Here is a 22,975-nt window from a genome sequence, read left to right as displayed (position 1 = left end):
ATATCTCGGTGTATTGAGACCCTGACGCCCACGCCCGACAGTCTGAGTGTTGGCTTGTGCTAGCCGGCAACTATCGCTCATCATTGAGAGGATGTGTGCAGCTGCGAATTTGTGTTCTATCGATACATATCGTGCCTACTGCGGGGCCGTGCGTCGCAGGAGTCAGTTTTTTTCTAGAAGGACAATACGGGTAGAGACGTACATTCAGTCTATTGCTACTATGGATTGTGGTACAGTTGCTTCAGTTGGGCTTCACCTGCCATACCTTCACTATTCCATCGTCACCCGCTGTCGAAAACATGTCCTCGTATCCTTCTCTTGGGCACCATACGATGCTATTGACATCCGCGACATCGTGTGCAGAGGGCAGACGTGCAATTGTTTTTTCCGAGAGCGTACTCTTTCCACCACCTTGGGCAGGAGATGCAACCTACAACCAAAATGTTAGGATGTTATATGGGTAAGCAGTTCGCCCACTTACGCTCAACTCCCATACGAGAATAAGCCCATCGCCGCCCGTGCTCGCCAGCCAGCCAAGCGAACCATCGCCAGTGCCTTTGCCCTTTCCCCAGCTGACGGAGTAAACACTGCGCTCATGCCCCTCTAGCACCTTGACGCACTCCCACTTGTGCTCCTGCACACACTCCCAGATGCGCACCGTCAAGTCCTCCGAGCTCGATGCAAGGAACCGGCCGTCGGGTGAGAACGCGAGCGACCACACGGTAGATTCGTGTCCGCTGAGCGTCGCGAAGCAATACCAGTCCTCCGAAGGGTCATCTAGGTAGAGCTTTATGGTGTCGTCGTAAGACGCCGATGCGAGAATCTGCGCTGGTGGGACGCGCTTGGTGAGCGGGAGCACTGGTCGAGAATTTTGTCCGATGACTGACCTCCTCTGTGGGATGCCAGGCGATGCATTTCACGTCTTGGGAATGCTCCATCAGGACGCCCATGCATTCGAAATCATAGTCTGGGTGTACTGCGTACACGAAAATTCGTCAATCGCGATGTGACTATCGCAGATAGATTGCTTACCTTCCCAGACCCATACTGTCTTGTCTCTGCTACAACTCGCCAACAAGTTCCCTCCCGCCGAATATGCGATACTCTTGCATTCTGTCTCATGGCCCTCCAACAGGCTCATGCATTCCCATTCAGCGTCCCCTCCTGTGGTATCACCTGCATTTTCATCTTCGTCCTGTGCCCATATTCCGATGTTCGAGTCGAAGGACGCCGTAGCAAGCGTCTTCCCTGACGGCGACCACGCGATCGCGCGGACTGTCTTCGCGTGACCCGTCGGAATGGTGGTGCTGTGCGCAAACACCAGTTCACTGCCCCCTTCTTCTGTTGTTGATTTCGAGTGGTAGTGATACATCCGTACTGTCTTGTCCGCCGAACATGATGCTAGTATTGGTCGCTTGGGATTCCACGCAACATGCCAAGCGCGATCATCATGACCTGCGACGCGCTCAGTGTGTAGATTCCAAGTTATGTGAATGTTATTCCAAACCTTCCAGCTGATCAACCAGCTGTATAGCAGCAGAATGGGGTTCCCCCATCATGGATAATATTCAGGAGAATATGGTCGACAATGAACAGCGCTGACTCGCACCGGGCAGTCGATCCGTATCACGTGGTTCAGAGCGTCCCGTCAAGATCGCATCTTGCGTTGTGTACAACTGTTAGGCGCCCGCAACATAATGCCCTGTCCAATCCCCGTCCCAGCCTGGCTGGCACGGTGGCCAACTTGTGTAACAGAGGTACGAGAATTTTCACTGTCTGTCTATGCTGTGCATGTGCACACTGCTTCTGCTCACTTCCATTATGACCGCTGTAAGAAGTTGGCTGTGAGGTATGGAATGTAACCGCGTCACGGTCCCGGGCCATCCAAGGGCCGACTCGGACCTCCGAGTTCGAGCATCCACGAAGAGCGCGAGGTACTGATTGGAAGCAAGGCAACCATACGGTTGTGCCTATAACACATTTCACATCTTCTGATTGACATGTACTGGAAGTCGCAAGAATTGAACGTTTGAACGTTGAACTACTGCGACCAATTCGTGTCATCCAGATCCCGCCGGCGGCAGCAACTCTCGCGGATTCGTAATTCTACAATTCAATTGGTCAGTGTTCGTACGATGCCTGTATTACATGTCATGAGGTCGTGTTAATGTCACTCAAAGCCGGTAGATAAGTACGGTGGAAGATAGCTTGCTACAAGGTACCTCTAACAGATAGTTCGGGGCTATAAGTTAGCTATCACAATACAGTAGTAGTGAGAAGTTCGTGAGGCGGTATAATGACACAAAACATACTGCCATGTCCAGTTGGAAGTCCGTTCGTCCTGCCGATCACGGAGGTTCTATGGTTTAGATTCGCTCGTACATGCAGATATACGCCTTTGCCTTGAGAACTTCCTCAATCGTCGTTAGCCTCACCACGGTGTCGCTAATGTAGGCCCACTGGCGCGGCGGAGATTGCTGGTGCTTCGTCCCGTGCCCGTGATCGGAAGTACTTGAGCTGGACACAGATGCCGATGCCAACGTTGATGAGTCTGCGGCAGGCGTGCTCGGGGGACTGGTCGCAGAATGCGACGGCGGCAACGCAGTATAAGCAATGTAGTGACCACCCAGCTAGCATATTTTAGCGACATGCTTCCAAAGAAGACCAACGAACCCTATTGCTCACCATATTGCCAATATGAACGACCACTGCGTACAGGCTGTACATGCACCGACGCTGTTCCTTGTCCGCATGCTTGATCTTGACCTTCCCATCCTCGTCAAGTCCGTAATCTTCTCTGCGCGGTGCAAGGAACGGCCCGATGTCGAGAGATTCTGGGAAGGATACATACTCGTCTAGCTTTTTGACGCCGCTGGCGCCAGAGAACGACATGCTGTACGTCTTGGACGTCTGCTGGAACCGCTTCAAATGGACAACCAGGATAGGCGGTGCGTCTGCGATTAGGTAACGCTTGTACATCCGCCGGAGAACCACTTGCTTCGACTTTGATACCTTTGGCGATGACGGGTCAGCCTGTGCAGGTTCCCGCGACATCTCGGGAGGTCTTGCTGTCGGCAGGTCATCCGTGGAGGCGCGTGGGGAGACGGCAGGCGAAAGCGACACAGACGGCGCGGTAGCAGCGTCTGAGTACGCTGACGTGCTCGCAGAGACATCAGTGTCGGACTCATAGCTACTGGCCGACGAATCGCTTTCAGCATCGAACCCGTCCGGCGTCTTGGAGCGACGTCTGCCCCTCGGCGTCAGTAGGTCATCGTCTGATGGAGAGACCTCAACAAGTTTCGCTGGAGGTCTGCGAGGTGTGCCACCACCATCTGGCGCTGCATCGTCCGCTGAGGGGACGGAGCGCGAGGGGGACGACTCGGGTGCAGTCGTCGAGATCGACGGGATGGGCAAACCGCCGTAGGTGATGGGTTTCGTACGCCCGACAAGGCCTATCGCATGTAGCCTCTCCAGCCTCTCCTCATCGCCTGTGGCGAGGGACAGACTTGTCGAGACGGTCGTTGGCGCAGATACAACCGACGTGTTGTCAGACGGCGCATCCGACAGCGAGCTGGCACTCTGCGTATTGGGGAGCGCGGACGTCGACGCAGACGACACGCGACCATCGCCTGACAAATCTGGCGAAGAGAAAAACGTGTCAGCAGAAGCAGACGCGGCACCTTTCTGCGCTGCCACAGAGTCCAAGTCGCCGTGCTTGTCAGAGGAACCACTGTTCCCGCTGTCCTCATCCTCGCCTTCGTTGTCGCTTGCAGCTTCGTCCTCGTCCTCGTCTTCGCCCCTGTCCTTTGCATCGTCTTTCCTAGGCTTGTAGAGGCCGTGTGCAATTTTCCAACAACGATGGCAGCCGACCATGTTCTCACCGTCGAGTATTTCGACAGCCGTGAACATCCGTAGACAGTCCTCAATGCTGGGCAGGTGTCCCAACTTCGTCCACGCGGCCTGTGCGGTAGCAGTAGTGGTCTGACCAGTCGCAATGGCTTGCTGAAGTGCCGTGAAAGGATTATTAGATGCAACGTGCACATCCGACAAAAGCTGCCGCAGATACGCCTGTTCTTCCCGTGACGGTTTAGGAGGACGTAGACTCTTCTTGCGTTTGCCCTTGAGCCCCGTGAGACGCCGAATATTGTGCGAACGGGGGTTCGGGGAGGCGGCCGTGATCGGCGGATTGGACAGAGGCGATGGCGTAGGGGATGCGGAGCCGAGCCGCATTTGAGCAGCATCAGACTGGTCACCGGCATCTGACCCACTGTCGTACGCACTGCCCACACTAGCAGCGGACGTGCGAATGGCTTCCGCCTCGGCGACACGCGCCGGTGTCCTATCGGCCTCCCTGTCCTTCTCCTTCTCCTTTTCTTTGTCTTTGTGCCGGACCTTCCGGCCACGCTCGACAGATCGACTGGGACTACCCGGGTCCAGCGCCTTCATACTCATCCTCACCGACACGCTCAGCCGCCTGCCGAGTCGGCCCCAGTGATCCCCCTTGTCCTTCTTGCCCTCCTCGCCCTTCAAGTCGGACTCCTGATCGTCCTTCTCGTCGCTGGCCTCCGCGCCCGTTTCCGCCTCGTCTACGGCGGCTGACGGCGGCGACCCGCCCACCTGCACCAGCTCCTTCACCTCGTCCCGCGCCTCCTCCCGCTCCTCCTGCTCCACTTCTTCGCCCGTCGTGTGGTCAAAGCTCTTCCGTCTAGGGCCCTCGTTCGTCGGCGGCTCCTCTTCGTGTGTAGGCGTCTCTATGCTGCGCCGCAGTCGATCGGTCGGTGGCACCGAGGACGAGCGCGCGCCCGGCTGCCGGAACGGTCCCCTGAGCTTCCGCGCGAACTGCTTGAAGCGGTCGCGCTTCCGGTCCTTGGTGTAGTCCTCTGGCTTGATGCTCAGGCTGAGGTCGTTGAACTCCTCGTACGTCAGCGAGACCTTCTTGCACTTCTCGCATACGAGGATGCTCGCGAGATGTCCGCCGAACAGCATGTCAACAAAGGACTGCAGTTTCTCCTCTTCGACAGAGCCGGGGTCCGGCGGCGGCGCTGGCGGTAATGTACGTTTGCGGCGGGCACGCTTGCGGGAACCCTTTGGTGGAGGCTGTCTCTGCTTAATGATCTGCGGACCATTATACCTAAAGCGCGTAGAAATATGATTACTGTACTCACGTCCAGCTCCTCCATGCGCATCGCATCGAGCATATGCCTGAGAAATTCATGCGCGTCCTGCTGCCGGAAGTCCAAATATTGATCGTACTTCTTCCCGATGGTGAAGAGCACTTCCCTAGACATATAACCGTCAGTCTCCATTGAAGATCAAGTCGGTGTACGCACTTCGGACTCATGTTTTGTCGTGTACGACCCTCTTGTATATCCCAAGCTTTCCTCATGACATCGGAGAATACATCCCCCAGCGGCATACCCTCCACCCACGGGTGCTCGTACTCGCCCCCCAGCCCATGGCCATTCGTCAGTTGTGGCGATCGCTTCGCAACAATAGACGACCCAAATGTGCTTTGCAAGGTCGGCGTGAGCGGCTGGAACTTCACGAGATTGTGCAGCGGTTCCGTCGCTAGTAACTGTCACCGGAAACGTCTTAGCGGTCAATGCACCGTACAAGAGACAGCGACGGCAGTGACGACAAACGACGATGATGCTCACCCCTTGCAAAGTCGAGTTCATGAAACAGGTATTGCCGTGATTGATAAATCCTGGTGGAAGCCTCGCATCCTTCTCTTGTTCCTCCCGCTGCTTCCGCGCGCGGTAGAGATCTTGGGCGGTTGGTTGATGCTTCTTCTTCATCATGGTGAATGTAGACAACGAGGAGTTAGAGTTCTCAAAGCCTTTGACTGGGGACTGCCAGGATCCAGGAGCTGGAGGGCGTCGTCGAGATGATATAGGGGAAAGGTTGCTGGCTAAGCCTACAAGCTGAACCGCGGACGCCGCCTGTCCAGAAGCAGCTGCTCGGAGTGACCCTTAATCGAGTGCGGGTCCCTAGTGGCACTTGCGGCAGCTCAACTAATTCGCGCTTTTATGGACCCCCGCTGCTGCGATGCTGGCGGCGGTGAGGAAGCAAAGGGAGGCGATGTATGCAACTGCGCTCGCAGGTCGCTGAGGATACTCGGGGAATGCACGGTCATGCATTGGGGAACGGGCGCCAAACGGGCGCTGTGTCGAGTTGTACACGTGGTATTCAAACAGGTACTGAGCCGGTAACAACGGCGAGTAAGAAACGTAAGTAAGATACTTACTCCAGCTAGTGTATCATAGTACGTACTGTATACAAGTCTATCTGATGGAAGTGATCCGAAGAAATGCAGAACTGAAAATCTTATCTAATCTCTCCGTGTCCCAAGCACAGGTCTGTTCCTCGAGTCATGATCAGTGACTACGAGCAGAGCTTTAGCAGCGAGCTAGCAACCGCTGTTCGCTCTCATCCACCATATTCCACGGACAAGCAAGGCGGATAGACCGACAAGGCCTCCACGATGACTATCCTCGGTCTGGCACCATCGCTCTATCCCAAGGCGCCCGCGCACTTCGACATCGAGCAGGTCATCCGACCAAATATCCTTTCGCTGCAACCATATCGTTGCGCACGAGATGACTACTCGGAGGGCATCCTCCTGGACGCCAACGAGAATGCTCTGGGGCACTCGATTCTGCAGGCCAACGGCGATGCACACCCAGACGTCCCCGACCTTGAGCCCGAGTTGCAGCCGACGCTCTCGCTCGACCTGCACCGCTACCCGTCACCGCGGAATGACCCCATCAGGGAACGTCTCGCGTCCATGCGAGGGTTACCAGGGCCAGAGTACGTCTTCCTTGGCGTAGGCTCGGACGAGGTCATCGATCTGCTCATGCGGGTATGCGTCGCGCCCGGACGAGAAAAGATACTCACTACACCGCCGACCTACGGCATGTACGCCGTCTGCGCGCAAGTGAATGATGTCGGGGTCGTCAAGGTTCCCCTAGAGCTGAGTGGCGAATTTGGCGAGGGCGCGGAGCGCGGGCGGTTTTCGCTCAAAGTCGATGAGGTGTGAGACGCCTCGAGGCGATGCCGCCTGTCTGTGAATTGTGAACTGATAGCCCACGCAGATCAAGAAAGCGGTCGATGCGGATCCGTCCATCAAGCTCATCATGTTGTGCTCGCCTGGCAACCCGACCGGCACGCTAATATCCCTCACGGCCCTGCGGGAATTGCTAGACTACGAAAAGTTCAAGGGCGTCGTCGTCGTAGACGAAGCCTACATTGACTTCGCCGGCGAAGGCAGCGCGGTCCCTCTGCTGCACGAGTACGCGAATCTCTGTGTCATGCAAACGCTCAGCAAGAGCTTTGGGCTCGCCGCTATTCGGTTCGTTGACATCTGTCTGTACCTCGAGCCGCACTGACGCTCTCGCAGATTGGGCATGGCCTTTGCCCATCCTTCGCTTGTGCAAATTCTCATGAACACGAAGGCGCCATACAACATCTCCGCACCCACTGCGGCCCTAGCGCTTTCTGCCCTGTCGCCTTCTGCCGTGTCGGCGATGAGCGCGAAGGTCGCGACCCTTGTGGAACAGCGCGCTGTCCTCCTCAAGGGACTTGCCGAACTTGCGCCCCTGGGCTTGGGCGCCGCGATTGGCGGAAATCATGCGAACTTCGTCATGGTTCCTGTGCTGGAGAAAAGCGGCTCGGGCCAGCCTGACAGCACGCGGGCACAGCGAATATACAAGACGCTGGCGGAGTCTGAGGGCGTCGTCGTCCGATACCGGGGTGGCGAGCCTGGGTGTGCAGGCTGCCTCCGCATTACTGTGGGCAGCAAGGAGGAAAACGCGGTAGTACTACGCAAGCTCCGGGAGATGCTAGAGAAGCTGTAAAGAATGTGTGGTCCTGTACATGAGTTCGCCTGATCGGCCTAGACTTATTCTAAGTTATTGACATGCATTCAATGATAGTGTCAACAAACTGCTCGAGCACATGCTCGCGGTGACCACCGTACAGGCCATGCATCAGTATGGGCGCCAGGCGCTCAACGGAGCTGGATAGATTTGCCGGTTCATCGGAGAGAACCAAGACTGAACCAAGGACAGAATTGTAACCGAAAGCTTATTCGGCGCAAAGCACACGTATATTGAGTGTCTCCGTGTAGCCAAGAAAAAAGCACATGGATTTGCATGTCGATTGTGAGGCCAACTTGAAGCTTAGTTTCGTGGACCATGTGGCTTCCTGGTGAGGTCATTATTTCTTCCGAGCCTCAGTGCGTTTCACTTTATGCCGCGAGAAGATCCTAGAGGGGAAACATGTTGTACGCCATGTCAGGAACAGCGGGAGGTGAAGCAGCGTACATTCAAGGTGTATTTCTTCAACCAGTAAATCAGGGGTGAGTACTAGTAGTGTTTGAACTCATCCTCATGACTCGATGAAATATGCACGATCATGATCGGTGATCGAGATATCGTTTTGAGGGTGCTTGTAGAATCCTCGTGGGTCCAGCCGGAGGCACACATACATTGTTGCACGCGATTCAGTACGTATCTACTATTTGACATTGACGTGGGACGCAATAGAGGTTCAGCCGGCTACAGTCCGATCTCCGCAACGCCAGACTCGGATCGACATTGAGTAAGGCTGATAAAGCAAAAGATGCGCACGACTCGGACACTCGTCACGGTAGGTTGACAAAAAACAGCTAAAGGCTATGGCTACATGCACTGAAGCAACGGGAATGAGATCTAAGAAGACGCGTGCTAGACTGTCTAGCGTGGGTACAGGGATACGCAAGAAGCAAGATAAATGGAGGAAGGGGACAGAACCCCATTTACAAGGAGAAAACGGGGATTTGGTGAGTGTTGGACATCCGCGGCACTTCAGTACGCAATGATGAAATTAGAAAGCCCTACAGTCCAAGTTCGCAGTGCTCGCGTTGATGGCGAAGCAAAGCATCGTTCCTAGCAAACATCCCTCCGCAACGAGAGCATTGCTTTCTCGTGGTTCCCAGGTGAACCTGCGCCACATGCTTCCCCATGCTCTCGAAGTTCATCTCGTCTCTACGGCAGCCAGTGCCCCAGCGGCAAAGTCCGCGGGCCCTCGGCTGCCAATCATCGCCGAAATGGTGGCTTTTCAGATGCCGCGAAATACCCGCTGGCGAAAGATCGTCTAATGCGACGCCGCAAGAACCGCCGTCCCAGTTGCACTGCGTGAGAATCGCCGGGTGTAGGAGAGTTGATGTGTGGTGGGATACTGGGGACTTGAAGGGTTGCCGTGGACGTGATTCGTCGTGCTCTGCGAAGGTTGACCATGTTGGTGTCCGTGATAAGAGCGACTATTTCACATTTCTCTATCAGCTTCCGACACGTGCAGATCGTATCCATGGACGTACCTCTGGTCAATTGATACCGGAACATAAGATTCTGGGTGGTACCAACCCGTGCCATACATCCCATGCGGGGATGTCGGAGAATGCCTGGCGCGCCCGTCCATGAAGATCTACTCCGACCAAAAGTAGTATGGCGACTCACTGTGGGATCATCGCGTCGTAGGAGATAGGCCCAAATTCATACGCTTGGAAAAAGGGTCCGTTGTCACCAGTAGCTGAAACGTTTGGTTGATGCGGAGCATTACTGGGAACAGATGTGAGCCCAGTGGTCATGATTATCAGGCGATGAAAACCTACGAATAGCCATTCGCCGTGGATTGTGGAGTCAAGTATTGTGGTGCAATAGGCTGCGCCCTTGGCACGTATCCAGGCCCGCTGCCATAGGGGTTGGGATTGACCGGAGGTATGTTCCCATCGTCGTAGGCGTTGGGATCGACCGGAGGGATGTTTCCGTTGTTATACGGATGCATGTTGAGTTCGATGGAACTTGGGATGGAATGAGCTCTCTCCCACAGCAGTTTTATACACCTCTCACCATCGTGGTCTATCTAAAGCAACTCTTGTTCGCGAACTCGGCCCCAAAGTTGATTGCGATCAGCCGTTTCAATAGGTATTCCGAATTGCGGAACTGACAGCGGAATGTCGGGCCTATAGAGGAGCTAGCACTGCTGAGTCTGGAGCAGTTCTGACGCCAACGAAGTGGGACGGCGCATGGAAGCGCTGTCACCATCGATCTTTGAAGTTTTTACCGCCTCATATTCCGACAGTCTGCAACGCCGGCAGCTCTTTCGTCGCATATTGTCAATTGACCGGCTTCCTGTAGTTCCAACGCGAATGCCGTACGCATATGAGCGCAAACGCAGTCCGTGAAGCTTGTGAACATCATCGATCCGGATCGATTGACAGCAGATCGGAGCCAATTAATGGCAGTTTGCCATTTACGTAGATCCGGGGCCAAGAATGTGACATGGCTGTGTGACTTACGCAAGGGCGGTGTAGATGCATGAGCGCGCCATGACCTCAGTGCGACAGTAGCGGGAGGCATGCATATGCTGTTGGAGTGCTGAACTTGAAGCAGACACCTGCCAAGCACCGTAGCGACTGGGTGAGAACTATGAGGCAATGACCAGACCATGTGAGACTTCGATGGCTTACAGAATAGCGCGCATATTTGTCGTACGTATAGCCCTGTGGCCGTGATTTACGTAGCAGTCCCGTACAATTGAGTTTCAGTGTTGTTCAAGAGGGCCCTCGCTGGTATGATACCTGATGATGTCAATACCGAGAACTCGCGGAGAGCGGCAGATGAGCGGCAAAGTCTCTTTTGGATATTGGGTGTTCAACTCATACCTAGTATTTTCAGGCCACATTGACGTGCCCTTTTTTTCTTCATACCAACTACTGGTATCCGAGAGCAGACCCATTCAATACTCGAAGGCATGCTACTGCAGGTACAATGCTAAGCTCGTGTGTCTCACGTTGAGGCCCAGGCTGCCGTCTCGGCGTGCATTCGTGCAGCGATCGATCTGTGAGGAGAGAGATCGGTAACGTGGACTCTTCATTGCACGAGCATTTGCGATAGAATACTGTGATTGTGTGTAAACGACACTGTCCTCCGATATCATATTATGGACACTCACAATCTTCCCTCGTACAGCGATACTCGCAAGCAGTTCATGTCGCACGGCGAGGCCTGTTTGAGATGTACCGGCGTATTTTCCGCTTCGTTGCAGCGATCATCTCAAGTCGCGCAACAACGTAGGCCGGCGCATGAAGAAGACTCACCCCAGTCCTCCGAAGCTAGGCACAGAACGGCTATGATGTATTGATTAACGGATCATGCCTGAAAAGGCCGGAATGACCGACTGACGTCAGCGGTACCGCGAACACATGATCAGTCGAGCTGATAGATGCTTGAGGGAGGAACCATCGACGGAGGCAATGGTAGTGCGCTACCTTCGACCGGCTACCATTGACGAATGCTGAGCAGCATGCATGTTTTCCGGCCATATCCGCGGAGAATGTAGCAAGGGGGGAGAGGGGCCGTATGTCTGAGACAAAGAAAAACGAGCGAGCCGCTGACAAGCCTGTTCCGCCTTCGCGGAAGGCGAACCGCTGGAGGTCGCGCTGGGCCCCGTGCTCCGTCATGTGACAGAAAGACAATGAGTAGGTTAGGTCGGCAATCCGGAAATATCGGTTCGCTGGCCTCCACAGCACTGGTGTCTGAGCGTAGGTGCACGCAATAGTTGAAATGGTAGCCAGAGTACTCCGGTGGTGGAATACGCTCAACTTACCCGGAGCAATAACATGGACTCACTACTGAATTTGCGGTATTTCGCGAATCCGAGTCCGCGTTTGGAGGTTGGTATCAATGTTCATCTCCGCCCATACTGTCAGCATGCCGGCACCGACTACGGAGGATCAGAGATGTAAAGCACGAGGACATTGGAGCGCAGCGACAGTACGCACTTGCCACCAATTCATGTGCCGTTTACAAGCCCGTCTAACGCAGCTCAGTGCCGCTTCAAGTTGGACATTTCTGTCAAGCATACGTTCGACATCGCCTGGGGGTACAAGACGGATGCGCAGCCTGCAGATTTCGAAGTGCATGCGTGTCAGCGTTACATGGTGACGGCGGGCGAACCTGAACATTCCTGACCACTAATGCCGAGTTACAATTCTTGTACTGGGTCCGCCAGCTCGGGAAATGACACAGCTCGAGGACGTCATAGAGCACTGTCCAGATGATCGGAGCGCCATTCGTGTCGGTGGGGAATCACTGCGTAGCACCGTGCCTGTACAGTGCACTGCCATGCCGGCAAGTACCTGCCAGCGCCAAATCGCGATGTGGCGGTGGAGGTGAGATCGAGATCTTTCTGCACGAGGGCTCGGGGAGGAGGAGCAAGGCCGACTCCCCGGGATGGAGCCGGTTTTCCAGCAAAATCACAACACCCGCATACTGTGGAGACACAGAGTTAAGGATAGGGCGACGAGGGGTAGACGGTCACACCACGGAGGGATACGGTTGGCGTGCGAGACGACTCGGACACCGACGCCAACTTTCACTGTTCATGATCTCGCTCTCTGATACTACTCACACTCGGCCCGAACTTATATCCCGCACGGCTATTCTACGCGATGAAATCAGGAGGATAAGACGGCGTAGATCCAGTGTATGTAGTGTCTTCATGGGGCTCCGCCCTCAGCGACATGAAATAGAATAAGCAAACAACGACCAAACAAGATCGAGATCATCCTCGCGGCAAGTGAGTGGCGACTGTGGCGCACCCTCGCTCCCAACGTGACGGCACCCCGACCCCGGGTGCCCCTGGGCGCACCACTAGTAGGAGCACGCTGGTCCGGGGCCACGGCCCAGCACTGTAAGCCCTGAGTCGGCTACCTACAGCATGCCTTTCGTTCGCACGCCATATACCGCCGGACATACTTTGACATTCACTAGGACGTATCTGGCAATCATCAAGGATATTGAAGCCACATCGATATAGGCATCCATACGTGGCACTGGCAGGCTTCAAATCACTCTTAGTAGCGTCGTATCTGTAAGGTAGGTCCGCGACAAAACCGACATGTGCTACGTCTCGTGCTTATACGACATGCACACATCCCGATACAATCAAATTCCCTCATAAACGCGCGGTATGGGTATAATGCAACACGCATCGACCGCAAGACCCCCGAGAACTCGCCAGACATACACAGAAAGGCACAGGACGTACAACACGAGCAACTAAAAGTACAGCAGCAGTCCACGAACCCTTCAGGGGAAAACCTGTAGAAGGCGTGTCAGTGCCATGTGTCACGTCGTTGATGACGCCGTGGACGCACCGGTCGGCGAGAACGCCCTCATTTCTTCTCGCAGCGGCCGCTGCGACTGCAGTAATTCTTGATGTGCCGCTCTAGCGAATCCGCCCTCCCCAGATCTGGAAGCAGTGCGGGCAGGCCTTGGCGGTGCTCTGGAGGTGCACCGCCGCGACATGCTTCCCGAAGCTGGCGTAGTTCAGGTCCTTGTTGCACTGACCGTCTGCCTCCCACCACTCGCAGTGACCACGGTTCTTGGGGTGCCATGGCTTCGCCGGGTCGCGGAAATGGTGCTCCTTCAGGTGACGTGAGACCCCTGCTGGAGTGAGGTCGTCAAGAGGGACACTGCATTGACTTCCCCAGGCACACGGCGTGTAGTAGCTGGAGGCAAGGGGGCGGTTCATCCCTACGGAAAGTCAGGACCGATAGAGTTCGAAATGGACGAAGGTACGTACTCGAATGGACTGCTCTCGGCGGGATGAATGACGGCTGCAGGTACATGCTATTAAAGGCAGCCTCTGCGTCATCCGGCGGCGGCCATGAGTACGATTGTGGTTCGACGCAGGCAGGGCCTGCGTAGCGTGCATGGCGATTGCTCGATTGGTGATCCGGTGGTTGTGCATAGTGGTGAGTTGAGCCAGGCTCTGAAGGAAGGTAGATGCTAACACGATCATGAGCTCTGGGCAAAGACAGTAACTGACAATGGACACGTACGGGTCAGCGATGGGTTCGGGGAGCACATAACTACTGGACCCCAACCTGAACCACGGGTCGGGAACGGGAGGTAGTAGGTGGCGACTATCGTATTCCTCGTTCGGTGACCATGACGCACTGAATGGGTCAACGTAGGCTCAGCTCAATCGCTTCAAGATACTCACGGGATCAGCTCTCCAGTGAAGTCGCCGTCGTGGACGTGCATCCCGAAGTTCGAGTCACCGAAGGTATCTGAACGGCCTTCAACCATGGTGGGATAGCCGTGTGTCGAATCCGTCTGCTTCTGCGGAAGTGTCTGGATGCAGCCGTGATCAAAGACTATACGCTTGGCGATGTGTCTGATCTTCGAGGTGCCACAGGGAGACGCAGGGGGAAGAGACGAGAGTTAGCGCGATATATGAACGACGTCGTTATAAAGTTCCGCAGGCTGCAGCTTTCCTCGCGCCCCGGGCATGCAGCAAGCATGGAATGTGACGCCACGCTGTCCTGGAAGCGGCAGGAATATATGAACGCGAGGGTGGACAGTCACCCGTAAGTATTAGGGTCGTGACAATCAAGTGACAACTTCGAACTTGAATACAATCGCGGTCCATCTTTGGCGGGTAATCCGAGGACGCCGGTCCTTATGCGAATAGATGGCTGGCAGATAAAAGAGCTCTGCGGAACAGTGCGCCCAATACAGGCAGGATCTGGACCATGCGTGCACTGAATTCGAACGTGCCATCGGTTGGCGGGGAAGACGCCTTTGCCGCCCACTTAGACCAAACATGCAATCCCCAGCCAACGCCGAGCACCCTAGCCGAGGGTTCATTCCACCCTCGCGACACGGAATAGAGGACTTCGGTTTTCCTGAAGGTTAGGACGTAGAAGGGGTTCCAGCAGCGTGACTCTGGAGACTAACTGGAGACTACTACGTCCGCGCGCGCCTCGCCCGATGTCAATTTCCCGATTCTCCATCACAACTTCTCACATGTGGTTTGCGACTCAACCACATACTCCTCATCGATAACTCAAGTATCGGCATGATAGTAGCTTTACTACTTGAGGCGCAGCGATGGTGGAAAGCGAAGTGAGAGATCTCATCATGTCTGAGTCCCACTCGGAGGCAGCCCCAGCAGCCCTAGACCCGGGCCATTCTATTCCGTAAATAAGTAAACAATCTCACCGTCAAAAATATAATCTACATTCCCGCCGTGGATTGGTACACGCTGGAGCGCGGGCGAAGTTGACTGCGGGTGGGCCAACGGCACCTGGCCGCGGGCATTGCTAGTAGAACGCACCTGACTAGCACAGCGAGGTGGGACCGACGGATATTACTGCCGTCAGGGTCATGCCGTGTAACGTACTAATGAAGGCGCTGTTGCCGGTGTTATCTTCTTCTCAAGCCACTGAGCAAACCGAAGACGTGCGCATTTGGTTATGCGGAGGGGTGTGGTTTCAGAGGGCAGCCGCGGCCGCCAGGGTGAGGTGGATGAAGTCCGCCATCGATGCATCCTGGGTTTGAAGAGTGCGCCGGAACAGGGCCACGGTGGTGAGCGTCCCCAGGCCGCGTCGTAAAAAGTGACGCACCACCGCCAGCCGTCAGGCACTATCGTGCCGGGGAGCTAGTGAACCTGCTGGTGGTGAAGTCCATACGACAGCATGGAAGGCTCATGATCGTCCTACCATCCTGGAGGATCGTCGTGCGTCTTCATCAGTCCAGTGTCCGCGACATCGTGATCGCAACGTAAAAAATGGAGTAATAAACGCGGAAGAACCACCAGACAAAGAGGGCGTAGTGTTGTACAACAATTTCCTGGTAGCCGAGCTGCTTGATGCCTCCCGCGCTGTCTCCAAGAAAGGGGAATCATCCAGTGCATCGCGGAATATTGTTGTGAAATGGAGAGGAGAGGAGCATCGCACACTAAGCGGCGCCTCTCTGCTGGCAACGGTCAATCTTCCCTGTTGGCCTACGCGCACAACAAAGGCTCACCTGTAACGCAGTCGCTCGCGTACCTATCATTAGCCAGGGGGGCGTCCATGGCAGAAGCGTTTAGCGTGACGATCGAGAGTATCTCCGCGCGCCAGGATTTGCCCACACATCTCGCACTTGCTCGCCGTTGATCGAATGTGGACAGACGCGATGTGCTTCCCAAAGCCGAAGTAGAACTGCAGCTTCTTGTTGCACGGGCTTCCCTCCCATTCGCAGTAGCCGCGCATCCGGTCGTCCCAAGGCTGCACATGGCACTCCTTCAGGTGACGATTGATCCCGGAGGCGGTGAGGTCTGTTATTATCGTCTGACATTGGCCGCCCCACCGACAACGCTCGCCTACGGGCCCGCCGCTCATAGGACCTCCTGACGGCCGCACGTCAGTCGGAGGCGCCGTGCTGGAACGCGGGAGAAGGTCGCCGCCAGCGTGTGGTTGATACATTGACGGTATTGGTCGAAACGGTGGCGGGTCGCCATGTCCGTAGCTCAGCGAACGGCGGACGTTGGCTGGCGCCCAGCCCGGACCAGTGAAGGTATCGAATAATTGGTCCGAGTCGTGTGGCATGCCGTGTCTTCGTCTTGGTCAGAAAGTGCCCGGCTAACTGTAAGGACAGCCTACCTTATCCCGAAGTCATCGATTGTCTGGCCGTAGTCCGCTCGCATGGAAGGTTGCATTGGTATAACGGTGGAGCCTGTCCGACCCATGTCTGCACTGCCAAATATTAACTACGTCAGCATATACTCCGAAGCGGCCAACAGAATACATACCCGCTCGACACGTAGTCAGCAAGCCCATGATTAAGGTTCGAGGTGGACGCGAAGTCAGCGCTCGGCATGTGCGGGTCCATCCAAGTCCCCGAAGAGCCTGGCATGCCCAGTGCAGTGGGCACAGTGGGCGCGGTGAACAGTCCACCGTATTCATTAGCCCGACGAGCCGGGGCAAATGAATTCATCGAGCTCGCGTCTATTGCACCGGGATACTCTCCGTAGCCCGGGAAGCTGAGTGACTGCGGGCCCGGGATAGAGGTTGCCTGCGGTTGGTCAGTGAATATGGACGCGTTGTTGGGGGGAGCCGTCCGTGAGATACTCAACGCCCGACGGTTGGCGTCTTCCGGGGCGGTCCAGCCCTGAATTGGGCAGCCGCCATCGTAAGGTTGTGCGCCGCTGTCGCTGCACATGACAGGGTGGGGCGTCGCGGGGATTTGCCAGAGTTACGAGAATCCGTCCACCACGGTCGGGCCTGTTTAAATGCACCACTGTGCGCCACATCACCGCTGCGCGAGCGTAAATCCCGTCGCAGTTCTTGTTTGCAAGTCAGCACCGGCCAATGAACTGAGCCCCGGGCACAGTCGCTAACGAGAACTCAACATTGAATCGCAGTAGGACCACAGATCTGATGTGGCCCGCGCACTGGAGTGGGACCGGGTTTCCCCAGCAAGGTCTCCACGGAGGGAATGAATCTGGTGAAAGCGATGTATCTGTATCTTGCGGACGCTTCTCTGATCCTCGACGCGCGCGACGAGCGAGACGACAAGTGCTTGCCAGTGGAGGTACCGGCTCGCGTGCGTGAAACAAGGCCGGGTTCGTCAGGCCAATCTGAGCAGGCTCACACTGACAGGGAGCGAGGCGGAGACATTTGAAATCAAAAGGATTGATGCAAGCTCGCTCGCGTCGCCAGTCCGTGGTTGACGGGCGCGGACAACCCTCCTCCTCCTCCGGTAAGCACCGGTGTATCATGGGCGTCACTCCGCGCGTGAGAGGCCGAAAGCGGCTCTTGGGGAGCATTCTCCTGGTCCATGCGGCGCGCGACTTGAAGCAGGCGGCGACTGCGGTATGTTAGGTGGATGTGACTGAGACAGGCGACGAGGACGAGGAGGACGAGGACGAGGACGAGAGCCAGCGGGCACGAGCCACGGCATCGGCTTCCCGATTAAGGTACGTACGATCAATAGTGTGTGGCCGCGCCGACGCGTGCGTGCATCCCGCTCTCGTGGAACAAATGACTGAGGCGGATCGGCGGTGTACATCGCCCGAGGGAGATCTCGAGTCTAGGCAACTTAAGGATCGCCAGCTGCAGGCGACAATGCTCCTGAGAGCGCGGAGCAGTGGCGGTGCACCGTATCTTCTCGTTCGCCACTAACTAAATATTGCATTGCACAGGTCCAGACGAGTTTGAGAGACGTGATCAGATCAGAATTACATGGCTACAATGATCACCGTCCGGCGTTGCAAAGCGTCCAGGACCAGATAACAGAAACCTCGGCATCTCATGACCCTCATGCACAACCCAACCTAGTGAAGAAGCGATGATACGTGCAGCCTCGAGTGAGATCACTCAGCCATATGAAGCACGACGAACTCTTGGAGGTCCGTGGAGGGCGGGCCTTGAGCCGAGTTTCGCTAGGCAGTAGGCGGGAGGGTTGAATCAGGGTAATGGTCCGGACGGAAGGGGTCCTCGAGGTATAACAGGTATATCGGATTGGCGTCATGTCACCCGCTCCGAGTAGTCATGATGAGAAAGCGGTTGAGTGGGATGGCTGTCGATGATTACAGAGGTTACAAGATAGCGAGGAATAGAGATGCGTTGACGAGTAGCATAGCGAGGAGTAGTGCGCGCGAGAATCCAGGGAGTAGTACTGCATAGCGAGGATGGGGAGCGAGGCGGGTGGGGAGAAGAATCGTAAGCGAAGGCCTGCAGCCATTCCGATCCCGGGAATGAGGTACTGGGGACAGATGGATGCAGACCATGTCGCGTACGGAGCGGGGCGAGTATAAGGCGGGGAGGCGCGGGGTCGACAAGACACCTGGCGACGTACCAAGTCAGCATAATCTAATACTAGCGGTCACATGGAAGGGGATGGAACACACCGAACGTCGGGAAAGCAGTCAACAAGGGTCGCCTACTTGCAGCGCAAACGGCAGTAGAGCTTCATATGGCGATCAAGCGTGTCCGCACGCGCGAAGGTCTCCCCACACTTTTCGCACGGTCGCGCAGTCGCCCCGAGATGCACTGAGGCGATGTGCTTCCCAAAGGAAGCGTAGAACATCGTGGTGTTGGTGCACGGGCTGCCGTGCCATTCGCAGCGCCCTCGGGACCGGTTGTCCCAGACGTGCACGTGATATTCCTTCAGGTGCCGCGCGATCCCTGCCGCAGTCAGGTCGTCCAAGGTGGCGCCACACTTCTGGCCCCATTGGCAGATAACAGCTCGTGAATTCGACGAGCTCTCCGACGATGCAGCATACGGGGATTCATCTACAGACACGGGTGACATCTGCATATTCGACGGTGGCGATGGCTCAAAGGTCTCAAACCCCCACGGTTCTGGTAGCGTACTACTCAGAATATTAGACGGGTAGACAGACTCTGGAAGAAAGGAGCGTACGAGTTGGAATGCTGAGGCGTGGGGTTGAAGGTAGGGTCGAACTGGAGCGCTGACCAGTCGTCGTTATTGTACGGTGGATAGCATGGTCTGTTGACCGAGTGTCAGACCGACTAATGCATGACTGACGACAACGACGTACTGCAGGCCGCCGAAGTAATCGGTCGGTCCATAGTTGACTGGGTGGAGGTAAATTGGAGAGCCGCCCTGTGCGACGAGGCACTGGAGGTCCCCGCTAGTGCTGGGTCGACCGATAGACGCGTATGTGGCGTCTGCGTAGGCATCCCGTTGACGTCCACGGGGGAGTAAGGGAACGCGTGGGGCGTAAGAAAGGAACCTGAGGGATGCGACAGGGCTGAACCCAAGGCCGGGCTATCGTTAAAGTCGTTCATATGCATGTAGCCGAAGGTGCGCGGCACTATATCTGCACGCGTATTACTATCCTGGCCGGCAGGGGTCGGGTGGTGGCCGTAGGGGGGGTGCTCGTGGGGGCGGGAAGTCGTGGGTAGCGCGCAGCTGAAGAGGGCGGATTCATGGCTTGGGCTGAGGATGGCGGGGAGGGAAGGCAGAAGGAGGGTCTTGCGCGCAGACGCTGCTCCGTGACTGAGTCGATTGGTATATGTAGACAGATCCGGATCTGTGAGCGCGCACCCAGCCATTCGGCCATGTGATAGGACGCCGCCTGATCTCAGATGGGCCACTCAGTTATGGCTGTCAGCTCCAGGCACCGTTTGCTTCCGCCGCGTACGACGCGATCCAACGCGATCCAACGGATGTGGGACAATCCCAGGGACCAGCACTTCCGCCACCCCGCTTCAGCGCTGCGAGCGGTTGGGATTTGCGCTGTGCGGTACGAACGTAAAGATTCATCAGCCAGATTCCGCCCACACTACGCCCCTGCTCAAGAGTCAAGCGCCTCCATGAAGCTCCGAAGACCCAGGAGCACCGCCACACAAGGTCGGCTAGCCGTAGCCACGCTAGTAAACTAATGGCACAGCCATCAAGTCGAGGACACGACCCAAGAAGACGGGAGGAGGCTCAGTATTCAATGGTGCATAGCCCACCGGCTCCCCGGCAGACATAGAACTCAATCTATGGATACACGCGGGATACACGATACAAGTGCTACGATCAGATGTGGATCGCGTCTGTGGGTTCCGCAACCTCCCTCGGAATCCGAGGCGACACAACAGGCGGAACACGACTTTCGCATTGATTGCCATTTGAAGCGACGAGGATGAGTCCCAGGTCGCAGATCTGCGATTCAGGCGTACACTTGAGTGGCCCTGATGTACTACGAGTACACGTAGTGATGTGTGGGAACGAAGGCAGTGCTGAACAGTTTCTGTCCTTCTACGTATATGCACCGAGTCGAGACACCTGAGGCATTTCTGCTCGAGGACAGCAGCTCTCCATGACGGTGTTGTCATGCACCTCCTTTGCAAAACAGATGCCATGCCGGCAGGGGGTTGGCATGGAACAATTGATGCTGTTCGCGATCCCAGTCGTGTTCCAACCTATCTGTCTCACCCCGTACCATGCCATAATGCTTAAGTCACGACGATGATTTGCAAATCACCTACATCTCAGGCTGTCCGCGCTTGCCCGACTTGAGGTGTTACCTTGTTTCTGAATTCGGTATTCGCGTCAGGCAGATGTCGACAACACTGATGTTGCCAAGTCAGATGCTCGTAGACAGGCTAGCCACTCTTCTTACAGGAGTTTGAGCTTCGACAACACGCTCTAGCCTGATGATGCAGGGTCGCGCATTTGAGGGTACGAAGTCCCGGAACGGCTTGCGTCAACGTGGTCCGTTTGGTCGCGAAGTCCGAGCGGGATCGGAGACAACAAGAACGAGCCAGAACGACGTGGAAGAGCAGCCTTGCTCTTTCGGGACTAATGACCAGAGCACGAAGCTACCGATGCTTCGAAAAGCCTGTCATGCATTCGCGACTTACAGCCAGAGACTCACGGTCCGGTGTTTAAACGTCCAAGTTCGACGTCCAACGTCAAACGGTACGTTCAGGCTTTGGGCATGATCGGGGAATTGAATCGGAGCAACGGTCCGAGGCGACTAAGGCTATCCGGCGGAAGAATTCGTACGATCAGCATTGACAATGACGGCAGCGTAAAATACGCACAGAGAAGGACATGTCGGCGACGGCGAGCCAGACCGTTCCACTATCGAAGGCGTACACACGCCAGCGAGGCGATGGTTCTTGGGATCCCGAGTCGGAAATTAAAGGGAAGATCGTTCCCATGGTCCGAGTCAGCTGGCTCTGCGCTCTGCGCACTGTGCCCGAGTGGCGTATGTAGCCCACCGAGCGACGCACCGCCAAAAGAGCCCAGAGAGAAGGGCTGCTCATGATGCACGAGTGTATGTTGATTGCATGCTTAGGCAGGGTGGCTTCCCCTTCGCCACTCCGAGAGTCGGCGCGCACACGTGGAAGCAAGAGCCCGAGGGAAGCATGAGCAGCACAGGCTACGAGTCGCCGACTGTTGCGAGTGTAGAAATGATGAGCCAGCCTGTGACTGCAATGATAGATGGGCATCCAACTATCGACGCATTGTGCGCTTCTACAAAAACAAAGTTGCGCGTCGTTTGAACTTTGGCTTGTGTAAGTAATGTCAATGATGTCGATGAGATATGATGCCGAGCGTCTGCTCAGCCCGATCACGGAGTGGCCTTGCATGGAGTGCGATCCTGTTCTCGTCTTCGCCAAACGAGTAGACAACGTTGACGGACGCCCGGACCGTCTGAGGTAGATTGACATCGAAGCCTATGTCGCTTGAGCGCTGTACATCCACGCAGCTATGTTCATGTTCCAGCCGGTTGACGCCTCGAGTATCAGTCAGAATAACCTAAGTACATCGACAAGAGGCTCACCTGGTGACTGTCATGTATGTCAGGACGACAGCAACGCATACAAAACCATCTAAGCCACAGCCCGAGAAGGCGAAGTCAGGGTCTAGAGACCGGTGTTCAGCACATGCACAAAACTTTGTTATGACGCGGATGCTCTATCGGCCACTAAGCGGCCATACATACGGACCGAGCCACAGATGACACTGTGAAATGCGACGCATGAGGCCTTGAGGAAATAAGATAGCCACAAGTCGTGAATCTTGCACGTCATTTGCCGCTTGTGTGGGATCTTACCTGAGATTCCAATCCAGCTCTGGAACGAGCTCTCCCGAAGTGGTCCAACCGATGTTCGAGAGAGCTGAGGTAATGACGAAACCACCGATTTGACGCCACCGTGTATTCCTGCGAGAAAGATACTACTGGGGGCGCGCGCGTACTGGCACAGACTCTCGAGAATCTGCAATGAGTCCACATGGATGTCTTGCTTGCTGTGTACAACACTTAGTCGTATCTCCGAGGCACCCAGCCCATTGGGTACGTACCTGTTTCGTGCCTCTGCGGCGGAGTTGACATCAGGCCAACATACCTGAACAAAGTTAAGAGTCAGACTGGCAATTGCGCGCACTAAGTGTGCTCCGTTCTCCACTGTCCAGCCCCTTGCGCCTCACGTCAACTTGAAGCAACGATCGTCGCAAGCGGTATTCCATCATGATTCTGCTGCTACCGGAACTTGGAAACACAACCCCCGAGCGTTTGTTTTTTTGACAGGGCGTTGCTTGTGCTGACCATATGCGCCACTGCGGAGGATGTGGCTCGAGGACCCTAGCTAAGACCCTGAAGGGTTGCCGCTAACGAACGCCAAAGACCCTGA

At 55.8% G+C, this 22,975-nt stretch overlaps 8 protein-coding genes across 8 annotated transcripts; 2 read left to right on the top strand and 6 right to left on the bottom strand.

Moving 5' to 3' along the window:
* Positions 1–37: 37 nt before the first annotated feature.
* On the bottom strand, positions 38–1,588 carry B0H18DRAFT_1005316 (WD40-repeat-containing domain protein). The gene is made up of 6 exons (XM_048028559.1): positions 1,508–1,588; positions 1,033–1,455; positions 888–976; positions 482–823; positions 203–430; positions 38–138 (listed from the first exon to the last, which is right to left on the bottom strand). The coding sequence occupies exons 1-5, from the start codon at positions 1,557–1,559 to the stop codon at positions 242–244; spliced, it is 1,095 nt and encodes a 364-aa protein (XP_047893804.1). The 5' UTR covers positions 1,560–1,588; the 3' UTR covers positions 38–138; positions 203–241.
* Positions 1,589–1,985: 397 nt separating this feature from the next.
* B0H18DRAFT_1005310 (uncharacterized protein) lies at positions 1,986–6,123 on the bottom strand. The gene is made up of 6 exons (XM_048028558.1): positions 5,658–6,123; positions 5,331–5,575; positions 5,166–5,280; positions 2,686–5,115; positions 2,313–2,630; positions 1,986–2,253 (listed from the first exon to the last, which is right to left on the bottom strand). The coding sequence occupies exons 1-5, from the start codon at positions 5,799–5,801 to the stop codon at positions 2,367–2,369; spliced, it is 3,198 nt and encodes a 1,065-aa protein (XP_047893803.1). The 5' UTR covers positions 5,802–6,123; the 3' UTR covers positions 1,986–2,253; positions 2,313–2,366.
* Positions 6,124–6,360: 237 nt separating this feature from the next.
* On the top strand, positions 6,361–7,979 carry B0H18DRAFT_1005309 (histidinol-phosphate aminotransferase). The gene is made up of 3 exons (XM_048028557.1): positions 6,361–7,033; positions 7,095–7,351; positions 7,400–7,979. The coding sequence occupies exons 1-3, from the start codon at positions 6,485–6,487 to the stop codon at positions 7,854–7,856; spliced, it is 1,263 nt and encodes a 420-aa protein (XP_047893802.1). The 5' UTR covers positions 6,361–6,484; the 3' UTR covers positions 7,857–7,979.
* Positions 7,980–8,460: 481 nt separating this feature from the next.
* On the bottom strand, positions 8,461–10,299 carry B0H18DRAFT_1005307 (uncharacterized protein). The gene is made up of 5 exons (XM_048028556.1): positions 9,891–10,299; positions 9,653–9,841; positions 9,498–9,599; positions 9,334–9,358; positions 8,461–9,172 (listed from the first exon to the last, which is right to left on the bottom strand). Exons 2-5 carry the CDS (start codon positions 9,823–9,825, stop codon positions 8,876–8,878), a joined length of 597 nt encoding a protein of 198 aa, XP_047893801.1. The 5' UTR covers positions 9,826–9,841; positions 9,891–10,299; the 3' UTR covers positions 8,461–8,875.
* A 2,430-nt stretch (positions 10,300–12,729) lies between these two features.
* Positions 12,730–13,703, bottom strand: B0H18DRAFT_1005296 (uncharacterized protein). Its single transcript, XM_048028555.1, has 4 exons — positions 13,686–13,703; positions 13,342–13,621; positions 12,821–13,270; positions 12,730–12,797 (listed from the first exon to the last, which is right to left on the bottom strand). The coding sequence occupies exons 2-3, from the start codon at positions 13,576–13,578 to the stop codon at positions 13,220–13,222; spliced, it is 288 nt and encodes a 95-aa protein (XP_047893800.1). The 5' UTR covers positions 13,579–13,621; positions 13,686–13,703; the 3' UTR covers positions 12,730–12,797; positions 12,821–13,219.
* Positions 13,704–15,640: 1,937 nt separating this feature from the next.
* Positions 15,641–17,174, bottom strand: B0H18DRAFT_331103 (uncharacterized protein). The gene is made up of 3 exons (XM_048037631.1): positions 16,627–17,174; positions 16,478–16,570; positions 15,641–16,430 (listed from the first exon to the last, which is right to left on the bottom strand). Exons 1-3 carry the CDS (start codon positions 17,034–17,036, stop codon positions 15,890–15,892), a joined length of 1,044 nt encoding a protein of 347 aa, XP_047893799.1. The 5' UTR covers positions 17,037–17,174; the 3' UTR covers positions 15,641–15,889.
* Positions 17,175–18,776: 1,602 nt separating this feature from the next.
* Positions 18,777–19,055, bottom strand: B0H18DRAFT_823216 (uncharacterized protein; the record flags this gene model as incomplete). Its single annotated transcript, XM_048039320.1, has 1 exon — positions 18,777–19,055. A coding segment is annotated over one exon (279 nt), but the record flags the coding sequence as incomplete, so codon positions are not given.
* A 2,729-nt stretch (positions 19,056–21,784) lies between these two features.
* On the top strand, positions 21,785–22,421 carry B0H18DRAFT_1005272 (uncharacterized protein). Its single transcript, XM_048028554.1, has 3 exons — positions 21,785–22,078; positions 22,126–22,330; positions 22,399–22,421. Exon 2 carries the CDS (start codon positions 22,138–22,140, stop codon positions 22,303–22,305), a length of 168 nt encoding a protein of 55 aa, XP_047893797.1. The 5' UTR covers positions 21,785–22,078; positions 22,126–22,137; the 3' UTR covers positions 22,306–22,330; positions 22,399–22,421.
* The last annotated feature ends 554 nt before the right edge of the window (positions 22,422–22,975 follow it).

This window comes from Fomitopsis serialis (assembly GCF_022376445.1).
Source record: "Fomitopsis serialis strain Sig1Antser10 chromosome Unknown B0H18scaffold_30, whole genome shotgun sequence".
NCBI lineage: Eukaryota > Fungi > Basidiomycota > Agaricomycetes > Polyporales > Fomitopsidaceae > Fomitopsis > Fomitopsis serialis.
Note: the sequence above shows the minus strand (reverse complement) of the source record. Positions and strands in the feature narration are given on the sequence as shown.